At 42.9% G+C, this 17,203-nt stretch overlaps 2 protein-coding genes across 2 annotated transcripts; both read left to right on the top strand.

Annotated features, from left to right (window-relative positions):
• The first annotated feature begins 828 nt into the window (after positions 1 to 828).
• Positions 829 to 1,713, top strand: LOC123258142. The gene has a single exon (XM_044718021.1). It carries the CDS (start codon positions 829 to 831, stop codon positions 1,711 to 1,713), a length of 885 nt encoding a protein of 294 aa, XP_044573956.1.
• Positions 1,714 to 6,496: 4,783 nt separating this feature from the next.
• Positions 6,497 to 8,940, top strand: LOC6504552 (ATP synthase subunit beta, mitochondrial). The gene is made up of 3 exons (XM_001967398.4): positions 6,497 to 6,649; positions 7,264 to 7,578; positions 7,651 to 8,940. Exons 1-3 carry the CDS (start codon positions 6,586 to 6,588, stop codon positions 8,790 to 8,792), a joined length of 1,521 nt encoding a protein of 506 aa, XP_001967434.1. The 5' UTR covers positions 6,497 to 6,585; the 3' UTR covers positions 8,793 to 8,940.
• Positions 8,941 to 17,203: the final 8,263 nt, after the last annotated feature.

Genomic DNA, 17,203 nt, shown 5'->3' with positions numbered 1-17,203 from the left:
GATCCCATAAGAGAAGGGAGAAGATACTGCGGTATGTAGAAAAAAATAGGTTGAGGTTAAATCTAAGTTTGTATTTTCAGCAGAATAAAACGCTCATAAAGTTGCTCAGTACGTGTCCAGAGTGTTAGAGGCAATCCCTGAGATCTAGATCGGCGTCATTTCTTGTATTCGCACTTAGAGTTGGAACTCTAACGGCATCTGTGTACTACACATGGACTACACATTCGCCCAGACGGAGCCCCAGGCTTAATCAATCTGAGGCTACCGCAGCTACAACCACATCTGCAGCATCCGGCACACCTGCCGGCTTGGCGAATGCAGACGGTGGACGACAGCGGCCACGGACTCCAAAAGAAGGCAGTGGGGTAAATCGCACCACTAGAACTACCCAGGCGGAAGCGCCAGGACAAGCTGTGGACCCCGCGACTTCACAGATTGCGACGCTCATGGAAAGGATCGCAAGCTTAAAGAAGGAGCTCCTACAGGCAAGGGCAAATGTAGAACTTGCAGCGCCCGACAGGAATCCCGTTAGAAACGGGTCGAGTGGAGTCGGAGTCAGCGGTGCGGCGAAAACACCGTTATGAAAGGCGCCATGTTTGAGTGCAACGATGAGGCAGCTCTTGAGTGAAAATCTGCCAACGGGACCACTGCCGATGAACAGTTGCCGGCACAATTGAGTCCAAATTTGCGGCCACAATTGAGGAAGCTTGCCGCCATACTTGAGCAGCAATGCGGCAATAGGGCAACAAGTCACACGGACAGGCTGTACAACTGTAAGCCACTCGCCGCCACGTTGTGTCATAGCTACGGTGCAACCAGAACGAGGTTATGTTTACGCACCACGGGAGCCACAACACAGCTTCGCGGTACCTACGCCATCACCTGGGTCCTATGGAGCAGCGGGTGTGGCAAATGGATGGACGCCACGCAGATCAGCCAGAGGAGGCTTATCAGTGTACAGCATTGAAGAATAACCAAAGGCTAGTGAAGGCTTTGAAGGGTGAAGCGAAGACGGCAGTCAAATCACTGCTTATTCATCCCAGCAACGTACAGGCTATAATGGAACAGCTACGCTTTCGATATGGGCGTCCGGAGCAGTTGATCCGGAGCCAACTGGAGATCGTGCGGGATCTGCAGCCAATTCAGGAGCACAACATAGGCAGGATTGTAACGTTCGCCACCAGGGTGAGCATTCTTGCAGCGTTTCTACAGTCAACCGACGCCGGCTACCAGCACATAGGAAATCCTACCCTGATGGAGGAGCTGATCGCCAAATTGCCCCTAAGTAAGAGGCTATACTGGGCAATGTACGCGGCCACGATAAAACCGTATCCGACGATTGTGCACATGAGTGAGTGGCTAAACGAGCTCGCCAAGCTAGTATGTACCATCACGGACGTGAGCAGTAAAGACCCAAAGCGAAAGGTGTTACATACAAATGCAAACCTGGAGCCTCCGATGCAAGACGAGCATCAGGAAATCATGGAACGGAACGGGTACACCGACCACCCCAGAGGTTGCCTCATGTGTAAAGGGCAACACGTCATCAAGGATTGCAAGGAGTTCAACAACGCCCCTGCCAGGATGCGGATGGAGTTCGTCAAGAAGCATCGGATCTGTTTCGCGTGCCTGGAAACCGGACACATGTCACGGCTCTGCAAGAGGAGCCGCAAATGCAGGATGCCAGAGGAAGCATCACTACTTGTTGCATGACGAAGCCGATAGCCCCAGACGGTCACAACAGACCGATGGTGGCCATAGGAGGGAGCTACGGAGCAGCCACAGACGGGAACTGCACGAGGTCATCAGTCAACGTAAGGGGATGCCGCAGTCAGCGGATCCAACAGCGAGCAACATTTCCATGGGCCCTGCAACAAGCTTGAAAAGCGCCGGGCGTATGGACAATGAGAACCAATGCGGCCAGCAGATGCCACATCGAAACCTTAGCTGTGTCCATTCGGATGGAGGCCACCTGCTGTTCCGAGTTCTGCCCGTGACGCTGTACGGGGAGAAGCAACAGGTGGACACGTACGCTCTGTTCGACGAGGGATCGTCTGTGACGCTCATAGACGACGAACTCGTCCGAAGCCTACACCTAAAGGGCGTGAGTCGACAACTAAACGTACAGTGGTTTGGCGGTAAATCCGCCAGAGAACCAACAAGGATGGTTAGTCTGCAGATCAGCGGAGCAGGCATACCGAAGCGACACGGTTTAAGGAACGTGTACGCAATGAGCAACCTAAGTCTACCGATGCAGAGCTTACGTCGGGAAGATGTCAAGACGGTAAGGGCGAGCGCACGCCAACCAGTGAAGCCGTACAGCAACGCAGCGCCAAGGATCCTTATTGGACTGGAACACGCGCACCTAGGAATACCTCTGCAGACCAGAAGCTTCGGTACTGGAGGACCATACGCAGCAGCTACCAAACTAGGATGGGTAGTCTATGGACCAGTGAGGCGTCAAGCGAGCACACTCATGGAGAGATCGTGCCTTCTAGCCGTTACTCAGGATGACGCTCTGGAGAAGATAGTCAGCGATTATTTCGAAGTAGAGAAGTGGAGTGAAGCCAGCGCCACCGGTTACACCCAGCGACGATGAACGGGTACTTGGAATCTTGTAGAGGACGACTAAACGGATAGGCCAACGATACCAGACTGGGCTGCTATGGAAGGATGACGAGATGAGACTGCCAGTCAGTTACCACATGGCACTACAATGACTCGTCAACATCGAAAGGAAAATGAAGCGCGACACGAACTTCGCGCAGGCCTACAATGGAATTGTGGATGACTACGTCAAGAAGGGATACGCACGACGACTAGAGCAGCTGGAGGCCACCTACGGCAGCCGTGGCAAGTTGTGGTACCTGCCGCACTTAGGGTTCGAGAACCCAAACAAACCTGGGAAGATCCGCCTAGTCTTCGATGCAGCAACCAAAGTGAACGGCGTATCTCTAAGCTCAGCACTACTGAAAGGCCCCCAGAACTACAAGTCACTCCCTGCCGTCCTCTTCCACTTTAGGGAAGGAGCCGTGGGAGTCTGTGCGGACATCAAGGATATGTTGCACCAGGTATTGATACAGCCCCAAGATAGATGCACACAGAGATTCTTGTGGAGACATGGAGACGACCAAAGGAACCCGGAGATCTACGAGATGACAGTGATGACGTTCGGAGCAGCTTGTTCGCCATGCTCAGCGCAGCACGTGAAGACCGTAAATGCTGCAAGGCACGTGCACACTGATCCCCGGGCGGTCCTGGCCATTAACGAGTACCACTACGTGGACGACTACGTAGACAGCTATGCAGACGATGATGAAGCTATTGCCGTCTCAAAACGAGTAAGAGAGCTACATGCAAGTGCCGGTTTTGACCTGTGTCGGTTTTCCTCCAGCTCGGCGAAAGGCTTGAGCCCACGGCTTGAGCCCTTAGATTCGTCCGACGATGTCGCGGCCAGTATAGCGACAGCGAGAAGTATGGACTCGCGGCTAAAGAATGCGCCAAAGCGGAGCGCAAATTGATCCGGCAAGCGCAAAGTGAAGCGTTCTCTGAAGAGGATAGGGACAGGACAGGAAAGATTCCGAAAGAAGGCAGCCAACTACGAGGGCTCTCCCCGTATTTCGACGACTACGGAGTCATGCGGCCACGTTTCGTAAGGGGAAGGATCGACGCCGCCGCATGTGTGCCATATAGCGCCGGCGCCCTATCATACTATCCCATCGAAATGAAAAGATGGAGCATCAGAACCAGGATGCGACCATAGGCGAGATACGGAAGAAGCTCTGGATAACGAGCTTACGAAGGCTGCTACGAAAGGTGGTGACTGACTGCCGCATTTGCAAGTTGCGGAGGGTCCAACCGATACAGCCAATAATGGGTCCCTTGCCAGAGGACCGCCTGGAAGCCAACGGATGGCCATTCAAGTACACGGGCCTGGATTATTTTGGACCGTTGCACGTGACAGTTGGACGTCGCGTCGAGAAAAGGTGGGTCGCACTGTTCACCTGTTTAACAACGAGAGCCATCTACTTGGATATGGCCTAGATTTATCTACAGATTTCTGCATCATCGCCATGAGGAACTTCATGAGCCGGCGAGGACCGGTGGTGAAGATGAGAAGCGGCAATGAGAAAAACTTCGTTGGAGCCCATCGAGAAGCCAGAAGATTCAACGATGTTTTCGAGCCAGAAAGGATTCAGGGCAAGCTGTCGTCCAAAGGAATCGAATGGATCTTCAACTGTCCGGCTAACCCAGCTGAGGGCGGCGCCTGGGAAAGGATGGTCCAATGCGTCAGGAAGGTATATTTTCAACAGAATATAACGCTCATATAGTTGCTCAGTACGAGTCCAGAGTGTTAAAGGCAATCCCTGGGATCTAGATTGGCGTCAATAGTGGATCGTATATAGTCAGTCGATTCTCATGAACTTTGGCATATCGAATTATTTTGCACAAAGAGAAATCCACTGAAACTCCCATCCTTCTAACTTGAAAAACAGCGAAGTTATGGCATTTTCGATCAATCAGTTATATGGCAGCTATAGGATATAGTTGACCGATCCCGGCCGTTCCGACTTATATACTACCTGCAAGGAAAAGAAGGATGTGTTCAAAGTTTCAATACTCGAAAGCTCTAAAACTGATCTAAAGTTTCAATACTCGATAGCTCTAAAACTGAAAGACTAGTTTGCCTAGAAACCGACAGACGGACATGCTCATATTGACTCAGGAGGTGATCCTCATCAAGAATATATATACTTTATAGGGTCGGAGATGACTCCTTCACTGCGTTGCACACTTTTGACCAAATTTATAATACCCTCTGCAAGGGTATACAAATTAATTACTTTTTTTTTTATTGGCCTACCTTCCCAAAGCCGTCTAAGATATAGTAAAATGCAAAACTACAAGTTTTTCTAGAACAAACATTCACTTTTGACACACTGAATCCAAAAATAATTTTTTTCATGAAAAGAATATTTAGGCACTAGATAGCTAATTTCAAATTTTTAAATGACGGTTAAATAGAAATCATCAATCTTATTAAGTTAATTGAAATTTGGCAGCAATTTGGAATTGCTACACAAGAAACTTTTTGATAATAATTGCAGTTTGATGCTTATTGCAGAAGACAAATGTGGGACGATATTTCTCTATAATTGCCATAATTAAAGCTGCAAATTTTTTGACAATCGTTTTTACCCAACATTCTGTTTAATTGAACTTTTTTTTTTAAATTTTTTGATTCAAATTCAAATACATTTTTTGTAAACAAACACGGCTGATTGACAGTAGAACCATAGTACATACAATACATCAGTTTGAGTGAACCCAAAAAATTCGTTCCCACTAGAAAAAAAAACTATTTTGCAAGTCAACCATGTTTTTTGATCTGAGTTCTAGGCTCATAGCTAAAAAACAGTTTTTGTCTATCTGAGTACTTTGTTTTAAAGCACAAATCTCTTTGAAAGCTGGTTCAGTATAACTTTACAGAAATTATAGGTGACTTTGCCAAGATTTTGCACATGTTTTCTGATTATTACACTAAAATTTTCATGCAATTCTTTCAGTTACACTGTCGAAAGTTTTGAAAGATAACAGTTTATAGTTTATCGCTGGGGCCTGTAAAAACGTTCATCCCTGCAGATCAGTGATGCCAATTTTTCTTTTTTCCCGGTAGATAAAATTGTGAGATTAAAAGCAAAATAATTTAACAATATTCCAATATTCACCTAATAAATTGGGAAAATATGGAAAATACTTCAACATTTTGGTCAGCAGTGAAGGGGTATCGGGATTCTTCAGGCAGCCCCTATGAGGACCTGGTGAATTTTGCTCTCAGCCTGCTTTCATTGCCATGGTCAAATTCTGAGGTAGAGAGGGTGTTAGCCAAGTAAACTTGGTGAAAACCAAAATGGGAACCGTTTAGAGGTAGATACATGATTTTCCATTTTGCCAACAGGTCATAATTATAACTTGCCTGAAAAGTATATCCATTTAATTGGCTCCATGGCTACTTACGAGGACAGCAATAATGACGAAAGAAAAATAATCAAAGATGCCTTAAAACTATTACCTTAATAATAAAAAATAAAATTACTTAAAAAAACTTTTTGTTCTTTTTTCTATCCTTTTTTTTAATAATTTCATCCTATTTTCCTGTTTTTTTTTCTCAACTGTCTTATTTTTCGAAAAAATATTGGAATCACTGCTGCAGAAATCTGTAAATACATCCCCTTGGCCATTTCTGGTACTTATTGTTTTGATTGATCTTAGTATTTGGTGTCGAACAGACCCTGACATTTTACAAACTTTTTTTCACCTATTTCCATTTCATTGTATTTCATTGTTGAAATAAAATTTTTCATTATCCAAGGGCGGTAGTAATAAAATATTTAAACCCCATTGTCAAACTCTTGCATTGAAATTATTTCAGTACATGGGGTATCGATTTTAAAAATACTAAATGAGAGGATTCAGCATAGACTATCTTGTGGGTTATTTTACTATCCAACCTCTGGCCACACTGTCTTATGCTGAAATTTTAATAGGCGCTTTTGCTACACGCAGTTCTGAAGAATCCGAAGAATGTTCGCGTTACGTGCTGCTTCCAAAGCCGACAAAAACTTGCTCCCATTTTTGGGGCAATTGTGTAAGTATTAAAAAATACTTTTCATAATTTCTATATTAAAATCCCGTAAAAATAGTATTCCCCTTATGAAATATGTGTCAATTGTAATTTTCAACATAACCTAAACGTTTCTAATGATTTAACGATTGAAGAAAAATTGGTTGCATAACTTTGTGTTTAAAACTTTTAATAATTTTTGATATTGCTTAACTATGAAATATTTTATTCTATTCCCTTTTAATTAAGTATTTTATGCAGAAAAATAAAAGATTCCGGGACTCTAAATATATTAAAATTGAAAATTATGTAATATTTTTTTTACATATAAAACTTTTTAATCAGTAATATTCAAGTAATGTAAGTACATCATTGTGCTTTTTATTTTTTATATTTACAATAGAAAATTGTATCTATTACGATTTACTATTTTTTTAAAATAATTTTTGTGATGTAATGCTGGACATATGTACATATGTACATACATTTTAATATATGTAATCTGTCCAAAAAAAAATTTTGTAAACTCAAAACTAATTTTCTTTTAGGTATATTTTACCTTCCTAATATTTTTCTTTGTAAACAAAAAACTACAATTTTATAAGAAAGGTTTTTTTTATCTGATAAAATTTTTTCAGCTCGCGGACATGCCGCGAAAGCAGCTGCCAAAGCAGTTGCTGGGGCCAATGGCAAAATTGTGGCCGTCATTGGAGCTGTTGTCGACGTGCAATTTGATGATAACTTGCCGCCAATATTGAACGCTTTGGAAGTTGACAATCGCACTCCACGCTTAGTACTAGAAGTAGCTCAGCACTTGGGTGAAAACACTGTGCGCACTATTGCCATGGATGGTACCGAGGGCTTGGTTCGCGGACAGAAGGTTCTAGATACTGGCTACCCCATCCGTATTCCAGTTGGGGCTGAAACCTTGGGACGCATTATTAATGTTATAGGTAAGTGAAATTTACGTATTCTTTATTGCTGTAACGCATTATGGGAAATACATTTTTAAATATTTATTTAAGGTGAACCTATTGATGAGCGTGGTCCAATTCCAACCGACAAGACAGCTCCCATTCATGCGGAGGCTCCCGAGTTTGTTGAAATGTCAGTGGAGCAGGAGATCTTGGTCACTGGAATTAAAGTCGTTGATCTTCTGGCCCCTTACGCTAAGGGTGGAAAAATCGGTTTGTTTGGAGGCGCTGGAGTTGGAAAAACTGTTTTGATTATGGAGCTGATTAATAACGTGGCCAAAGCCCATGGTGGATACTCAGTTTTTGCTGGAGTCGGCGAACGAACTCGTGAGGGAAATGACTTGTATAATGAAATGATTGAATCTGGTGTCATTTCACTGAAAGATAAAACATCAAAGGTAGCTTTGGTTTACGGTCAGATGAACGAGCCACCAGGTGCCCGTGCTCGTGTTGCTTTAACTGGTCTGACTGTAGCTGAATATTTCCGTGATCAAGAAGGACAAGATGTACTACTCTTTATTGATAACATTTTCCGATTCACCCAAGCTGGTTCTGAAGTGTCTGCTTTGTTGGGACGAATTCCTTCGGCCGTAGGTTACCAACCAACTTTGGCCACCGACATGGGTTCTATGCAGGAACGTATTACTACCACTAAGAAGGGATCCATTACCTCTGTGCAGGCTATTTATGTGCCAGCTGATGATTTAACTGATCCTGCACCAGCAACTACTTTTGCTCACTTGGACGCTACAACCGTTTTGTCTCGTGCGATTGCTGAGTTAGGTATCTACCCAGCGGTAGACCCTCTGGATTCCACATCCCGTATTATGGACCCCAACATTATTGGTCAAGAACATTACAATGTGGCTCGTGGTGTTCAGAAAATTTTACAGGATTACAAATCTCTTCAGGATATTATTGCCATCCTGGGAATGGATGAGTTGTCTGAGGAAGACAAACTTACTGTCGCACGTGCTCGCAAGATTCAGCGCTTCTTATCGCAGCCATTCCAAGTCGCTGAAGTCTTTACTGGGCATGCTGGAAAACTGGTTCCATTGGAACAAACTATAAAGGGCTTTTCACAAATTCTTGCTGGAGAGTATGATCATCTGCCTGAAGTAGCTTTCTATATGGTTGGACCAATAGAGGAAGTTGTTGAAAAAGCAGACCGACTAGCAAAGGAAGCCGCATAAAAACGGTTATATAATGTCATCGATAAAATGTAATAGAATTATATATTGAAGTTATATAAACTTTGTAATATCGATCTAAAATTCATTACACACAAAATAAAATAAAGTCTAGATAACTAGAACTTGAACTAGATAACTTAAAAAATTTCTTTTCATATTGTCTCGCTCTTTCGCGGTATCTCTCGGTCACTCCGCAGCATCAAACGTTGAGCCGCTCTCCCGTTTGCTCCAGTAAAGTCTGCTGCTCAGAGAGAAACCGAAACGGCATGTTTCGGTAAGGAAAAGCGTAAGGAAAAAAACGGTTAACAGTTATTTGCAAGCTATGATTGAAATCTAAAGGTGCTTGTTTTTTATTAATGCCTAGATTTTGAACATTAAATAAAGCTCTCGAAAACGCACCGGTAACTGATCAGAAAATCAGAAAACTGTCAGACCAGAGAAAATCAGACTACGTAACTTTACTATAATGTGTGGCTTTACTATATATGTGTACTTCGCCACTATAGGTAAGTGTCCACTATACTATTTAAGATCACTGTAAATCGCCGTGACGACCGCAAGCCTTAGTGTGCTCAAAGAGGCTTTTATGTAGCCAAAGAATCTGCGACCCTATAAAATATATATCTTCTATATATATAAAAATGAATTTCTGTTCGTTAGTCTCGCCAAAACTCGAGAACGGCTGAACGGATTTATCTTATCTTGGTCTTGAATTATTCGTGGAGGTCTAGGGAAGGTTTAAAAGGTGAGAAAAATTCGAATAAATGCCGGGAAAATCCTCAAACAGCATTTTTCTATTTCCCATACAAACGTTTTCTAAATAAAATGGAGACTACAATAATAGTAGGCGCTGGTACGTGATACATTGTTTGACAGATACTCATTGTTCTCTTCTCAGTTAATTTTATGTGACAAACCGATATTGAAAAATTGTGACAAAATTTGGAAACATTTTTTATTGGAAACCATCAAATCAATCACGTGTATTGTGGAAATTATTTTTCAATTTCAACCGCAGGGTTTGTCTTTAAGGTGGTAAGTTAATGCTTAGAGGACGACGTGTGAACATAGGCCGCCGCACAAGACATGTTGCTGGCTTACAAGTGTGTTCACAGAACTTAAGTAAAGAAAGACAAAATATAATAAGAAACAAGAAAGGAAAGCTAACTTCGGGAGGAGCCGAAGTTTATATACCCTTGCAGTTGAGTCACAGTCCGCTAGGTGGCACCACGCATCTTATATTATTAGATATATAGCGGATTGTATATAGTCGGCCGATCCTTATGAAATTTGGCATATTGAATTATATTGCCCAAAGAGGAATCCATTGAAACTCCCATGCTTCTAACTTGAAAAACAACCAAGTTATGGCATTTCCGATCTATCAGTTATATGGTAGCTATAGGATATAGCTACCGATCCCGGCCGTTCCGACTTATATACTGTCTGCAAAGGAAAGAAGGGTGTGTGCAAAGTTTCAACTCGATAGCTTTAAAACTTAGAGACTGCGTAGAAACGGACAGAAGGACATGCTCATATCGACTCAGGAGGTGATCCTGATCAAGAATATATATACTTTATAGGGTCGGAGATGTCTCCTTCACTGCGTTGCACACTTTTGACCAAAATTACAATACCCTCTGTAAGGGTATAAAAATTCCCTATTAAGACAACGCGTGAGGACACGAGATTGGCATCATACAATCGCAATTCCATTACTTACACCACCACAGCCACAGAAACCTTTGTTCATGCAGACTTGGAATGTAAAAGATACAACACACATAACCAATCTTTCACACCAAAAATATGAATTGCAACACGTAAAAACTACATATACACACACTACACCATCTCAGGGTGGACCAAAATCATTTGCGCATTTGAAAACTGAATGGCCACCAATGCATTGAGGGATATAAAAAACAATGATAAAATATTTGGCGGCTCTCTGTTACTCTTTCCAGGTGATTTCAGACAAACTCTTCCACGTTCAACGCACGTTAATGAAATCAATGCTTGCTTAAAATCATCGTGACTGTGGCGTAAAGTTGAAAAAGTACAACTGACGAAGAACATGCGTTCAAATGATTCGGGATCCAACCGCTGAAACTTTCTCTAAAAAACTGTTAGATATTGGCGATGGGAAAGTATAAAATTACAAACGGACTTCTGCACAATCGTCGACTCGAAATACTCTCATTGATCGCATATTCCCATATGCATATATCATAATGTACATATATCATAATGTACACGCACAATATGAAAATCATAAGTGGTTGGTAGATATAGCGATTTTGTCAGCAAAAAATGTGGACGTCAATGCAATAAATTTACAATTACAAAAGTTGTTGCCTGGGGACTTGGTGTCATACAAATCTATTGAAGCAGTTTGTGATGGCAACAAAACTGTGAATTATCCAATTGAGTTCTTAAATTCATTGGATTTGCCAGGCATGCCGCCACACCATTTACAATTGATGGTTGGAGCTCCGATCATTCTACTTCGTAACTTGAACCCACTACGGCTGTTTTATGGTACACGATTAGTAATTAAGAAATTAATGAAAAATATCATTGAAGCCAGCCCAAAATGGAATCTGTATCAAGTCCCATCTTTCTAATTTAAAAAACAGCAAAGTTATGCCAATTCCGATCGTTGTATGATATATAGGATATAGTCGGCCGATCCCTATGGAATTTTGTACATTTGGGATAATATACCATGTGTGGAAAGTCCCAACCCTCTAACTTAAAAAACACCAAAGTTATGGCACTTTCGATCAATCAGTTATATGGCAGCTATAGGATATAGTCGACCGATCCCATCCGATCCGACTTATATATTGGCTACAAACGAAAGAAGGATGTGTGCAAAGTTTCAACTCGATAACTTTAAAACTGAGAGACTAGTTTGCGTAGAAACAGACAGACAGACAGACGGACATACTTATATCGATTCAGGAGGTGATCCTGATAAAGAATATATATACTTTATAGGGTCGGAGATGTCATTGGTGACATTAACCAACAACAGTCGCAAATTAAAACACTCAGTCTGCAGTGGATTGACTGTACATACACGGCACAATGTATTTGATTTGAATAAACCGGGGCACGCATCAACTGGTGCCCTCTCTGGCGGGACATCCATTTTTTTGATTGAGCCCATGTAAAATATCGTGGAACATCAGAATACAGCAGTGTTTTTGCACCTGAAGTTGATGCACCTGATGTAAATGCTCTAACGAATATGCCCACAAAATTTCACGAAAATCGGTCGAGCCATTTCGGAGGAGTAGAGACACTAACACCGTGACATGAGAATTTTATATATAAGACTAGCAAACCCGGCGATCTCCGTTTCGCCACCAGATGGCTTTATTTCTTTTGGTGATTAAAAGATCAAGAATTTTTTTTTTGTTTCATTTCACAACAGTAATGAATTCATTTAAATATAATATAACATATTATATTACATTCACATACAAATATAAAGTGTTATTTAGTTGAACTTATCCAAGTAAATGGAAATGAATACTGAATCGTACGTATCACAAATTATCCGTGTCATTGAAGTGCCCTTTGGTAAACACCATTTTTGTTTTTTGGTCTGACGTTAACACAACCAAAACGGATGATTTCCCAACTCGTGAACACGCAACCTATAGCTGCCCATGTGAAAAACAATTTCAAACATGCGCCTATTTCTAAATGTATCCCGCAAACACTCAGCGATGGGCCTTGCGACTTCTTAATTGTCATTGCGAACTTAAGGCGAAGTGGAAATTTAAATCTTTTGGAGTCAAATGGAATCATTGGTATTCGAGGAAGACATACATTTTCTTCTGCGAACTTTCTGTTAATAATGGTTTCCTCAATCAAATTTGGCTTTTTACCGAAAGTTGATAACCGTTTCAAAGTCGCGGTGGATTTAAACTTCGCAATATCATAATAACTGTTTCAACTTTGAGTTGCAAGTTATGTGGTGGAAAGCCTGGTAGCTATTGAGAGTTCAAAAACTCCGTTGGATAATTTACTACATCATCGGGATTTGTTATGGAATCAAAAGATGTGCCACCATATAGCCAGGAATTTTTGATTGAATGGTTGAATTCAGTGCGTGTACATCATAATTCTTTGCAGCAAGAATTGCTCATTGACTTAATTAAGCATAATTCTCATAATTCTCACTAATGTTAAAAGACACTGTTGGCACCTAGTGCCAAGACCTACTACCCTATATGCACACTTAGTAATTTGATCCAATCAATATGCGTCAGCATGTCGCAATATAAAAACCCACTAACCGATTTTCTTACCTATAAACAATTAGTAATAAGCATAAAACTATATCCAACCTATTAACCCAGCACTAGTAGACGGCGCCAAAAGCAGAAGCAGCATATCAGCGGGAAGAATGACCGACTGACCGATGCAAGTAAAAACCAGCCAGCTAAGCCGAAATGCGCAAGCAGTACATGAACAAACAATCTGAGTCAGCAGACTCAGAGTTGGGTGACCCTGGCATTAACCTTAGTTTAGCACGTCCAGAACTTTGACCTTTCTTAGATTTAATGATGTATAATTTAGCATCTTATATAAGAGTTATTCTTCTGAAATAAAGACAGTTCCGAAATCAGAGTCAATCGTCTCGTTACTCAGTGTCTGAACCACGGCACTTAAAATCAACCTACTTCTAGTAATCCTGTGTAAAACGGTTCACAAGTAGAATCCGCGGCATACCAGTCTACTTCTAGTGTTGCTTCCGTGAAACGGACCACAAGTAGACCCCGCGTCACCTCCTTACTTCTCGTGTTGCTCCCGTGAAACGGACCACGAGGAGACCCCGCGGCATACCAGTCTAGCTGGAGTGTTGCTCCCGTGAAACGGACCACCAGCAGACCCCGCGCTATCTAACCTACTTAGAGTGTTGCTCCCGTGAAACGGACCGCCAGTAGGACCGGCCGATAAGGAATCAGCCGAACCACCATACCACCGGTACTTGAGGAAAACCACCTCAGGACTTCAAGCACATCAACTCATGCCTGATCACAGCAAGCGTCTGGCCAACCCGAGCAGTCCCTTGCAGAATCCAGGTAAATTTAGTCAGGACTATTTACGGTTTTGACTACGACTCCGGGACCTACCGTTACTCCCGTGAGTTCAAGTTTGACGTAGTTGCCGCATAACGCTCTACGGACGAACATTTGGTGACCCCGACGTGATCCTTTAGGATCACAACTTGAACACAAACCTCAACGCAATTTAACTCAACGAAAAAAAAAAAAAAAAAAAAAAAGGGAGAGAGGAGAGATACATTGCAACAATGGGATCAGAATCAGACCCCGTAATCCAAATGCTCATTGATGAGCAAATTGAAAGCAACATAGTCATCCAAAGGCTAATAAGAAACTTCACTAAGGACTCCGCAGAGCGTAAACTCAAGGGAGGATACTTCGAAGAGAAACTCAGACAGCTCACTCACTCATGGACCCAGTTTAAAAAAAATGATGCCAAGCTCAAGGAGCTAGCACTAAGTCCTGAGAATGAGTATTTCACAAAGGCCAAAGCGCTAGAAGAGCTTGTGAAAAAATATGAAGCAATATTTTCGGATGGAATCCCATCAGTGTCAGGCCCGTCACAAAGGCCCCGGAAAACTGGCGAAAATCTCGAGCCAAAGGCACAATCATCACGAGGAAACGAAGGAGAAGACCTTCGATTAACATCATTAAAACGAAGACATGAAGGACGATTAGACGATATGGAAGACTTGCTGTGCAACCGCACCGAAGGACGGGAAGTGTCCACACACGTCAGACAACACATGAAGGAGCTATGGAAGGAAATCGTCACGGGATACCATGATCTCATCGACCTGGAACCAGCCATAAAAAATGATGGACACACCGATGACAGATTTCAGGTTGTACGAGCAGAATATTTTTCGTTTTTGAGCGAAGAATCGAAATCAACTTCAGCATCAACACAAAAACTCGCGATTGCACCTCCGTTTGTAATACCACCAGTAGAAATTCCAAAGTTTGACGGAGACTACCGGCATTGGCTACGATTCTACGAAATTTTTACGGAATGCATCCACGATCAAGACTACAGTGATGCAGTAAAATTCCGTCATTTGGAGAATCATGTAACAGGTGAAGCACAAAACCTAATCGCAACGTCGATTGGCGGACAGACCAGTTACCAGGATGCATGGCAACGACTAAAGAATCGATACCACAATGAACGGCTGTTGATTAAATCCGCGATTCAAGAGCTTTTCGGACACCCCAGAACAAATGGATCAGCGGACCAGCTGCGCAGCTTACATGATACCGTGCTCCGAACGGTCGCCACTCTCGACGCACTCAAAGTGTCAACAGACAACTGGGACCCAATCTTGATACACATCATTGAGGAAAGATTGGATCCACACACGCTGTCAGCTCTAGAACTAGCCGTCAACGATCCAACCAATCGACAATCTCTGAAGCAGATGTTAGAAAACCTTGAGCGTCAGGCAACCAGTCAAGTAACAATGCGGAAAAATACGTCGGCGGCTCCACTTCGATCCAGTTCATCACGATGGGTGTGTTCAGCCACAGCCCTGCTTACAGATAAGCCCACCGTTCTTTTACCAACCGCCCAAGTGGCAATACATGGCCCAGCCGGAACCCATCAGCAATGCCGCACACTCCTAGATTCTGGATCACAGATTAACATAATCACCAGAAGGATGGCTGATACACTTGGACTACAATTGGAGCCATCAACCCTGAACATCGCTGCACTGGGAGGAACAACAACAAGATTAGGAAAAAAGGCTGTGGTGACCCTATCATCATTAACCACTGACTTCGAAGATCAAATCAACGTCGTTGTACTACCGGAAATAATGCCCAATCAACCATCCCACCCTATTCAAGCGCCAAGAAATATCTCACCTCAGTTGCGCTTAGCCGATCCTGAATTTACGCAGCCCCAGAATATTGATCTGTTGTTGGGCGCCGAAATCATCTCCCAGCTTATGAGGCCACAACAGACATATTTGGGAGAAGGACAACCACTACTAAAAAATACCGCGCTTGGATGGATTGTGATGGGGCCAGTGCGACCGGAATCAGCTCCTAATAGCAAGGCAGAACAAGTCGTCGGTAATACGACGGCTTGGACACCGGAAGCTAACGAGCCACGACAAAGTTTGATTGCATGCATCGGCAAGGAGCAAATAGTAAAATCCGGAAGAGTACATAGTTCCCCACTCATTGCGGATCAACAAGAAGCTAACGAGCCACGTCAAGATCAACAAGGAGAGCCGCAGACGGACCCCAATCCACAAGCCCAAGGTTGTCAACTCACAACTGAAGAGCACAGAGTGAAAGGGCCAGTAACCAAGGAAATTCAAGGAGTAGAAGTCACCTCCTATCTGGCATGGGTAACATGCATCTCCGAAAGGGAGCAAGAAGCAAGGTCAAGAGAGGACCAAGAGTCCTGTATGCGCACTGACCAACCAGAAAAAAGGTGTAGTACTTCATGGGATGCCCAAGAAGAATGGTTACGAGGGCGCGCAACAAGGCGAAGGAGACAACAGGTCGGATAGAATTATCGTTGGTAGAGATCTCACCCACATGATTCAAAAAATTTTTTTTGTAGTAACTTTAGATTTTAGTAATTAGTTTTAAGATACACAATATTTTCTATCGCAAGGGTACACATCGGTTCACTAAGACGGTCCAACAACAACGCACAGCCCCTATTATTGAGTACCTCAATGGGGGGGGAGAATGTTGGCACCTAGTGCCAAGACCTACTACCCTATATGCACACTTAGTAATTTGATCCAATCAATATGCGTCAGCATGTCGCAATATAAAAACCCACTAACCGATTTTCTTACCTATAAACAATTAGTAATAAGCATAAAACTATATCCAACCTATTAACCCAGCACTAGTAGACGGCGCCAAAAGCAGAAGCAGCATATCAGCGGGAAGAATGACCGACTGACCGATGCAAGTAAAAACCAGCCAGCTAAGCCGAAATGCGCAAGCAGTACATGAACAAACAATCTGAGTCAGCAGACTCAGAGTTGGGTGACCCTGGCATTAACCTTAGTTTAGCACGTCCAGAACTTTGACCTTTCTTAGATTTAATGATGTATAATTTAGCATCTTATATAAGAGTTATTCTTCTGAAATAAAGACAGTTCCGAAATCAGAGTCAATCGTCTCGTTACTCAGTGTCTGAACCACGGCACTTAAAATCAACCTACTTCTAGTGATCCTGTGTAAAACGGTTCACAAGTAGAATCCGCGGCATACCAGTCTACTTCTAGTGTTGCTTCCGTGAAACGGACCACAAGTAGACCCCGCGTCACCTCCTTACTTCTCGTGTTGCTCCCGTGA

This window comes from Drosophila ananassae, assembly GCF_017639315.1.
Source record: "Drosophila ananassae strain 14024-0371.13 chromosome 4 unlocalized genomic scaffold, ASM1763931v2 tig00000256, whole genome shotgun sequence".
In the NCBI taxonomy this organism is placed as follows: Eukaryota; Metazoa; Arthropoda; class Insecta; order Diptera; family Drosophilidae; genus Drosophila; species Drosophila ananassae.
The sequence above is the reverse complement of the archived record's forward strand: the minus strand, read 5'-3'. Positions and strand labels throughout refer to the sequence as shown.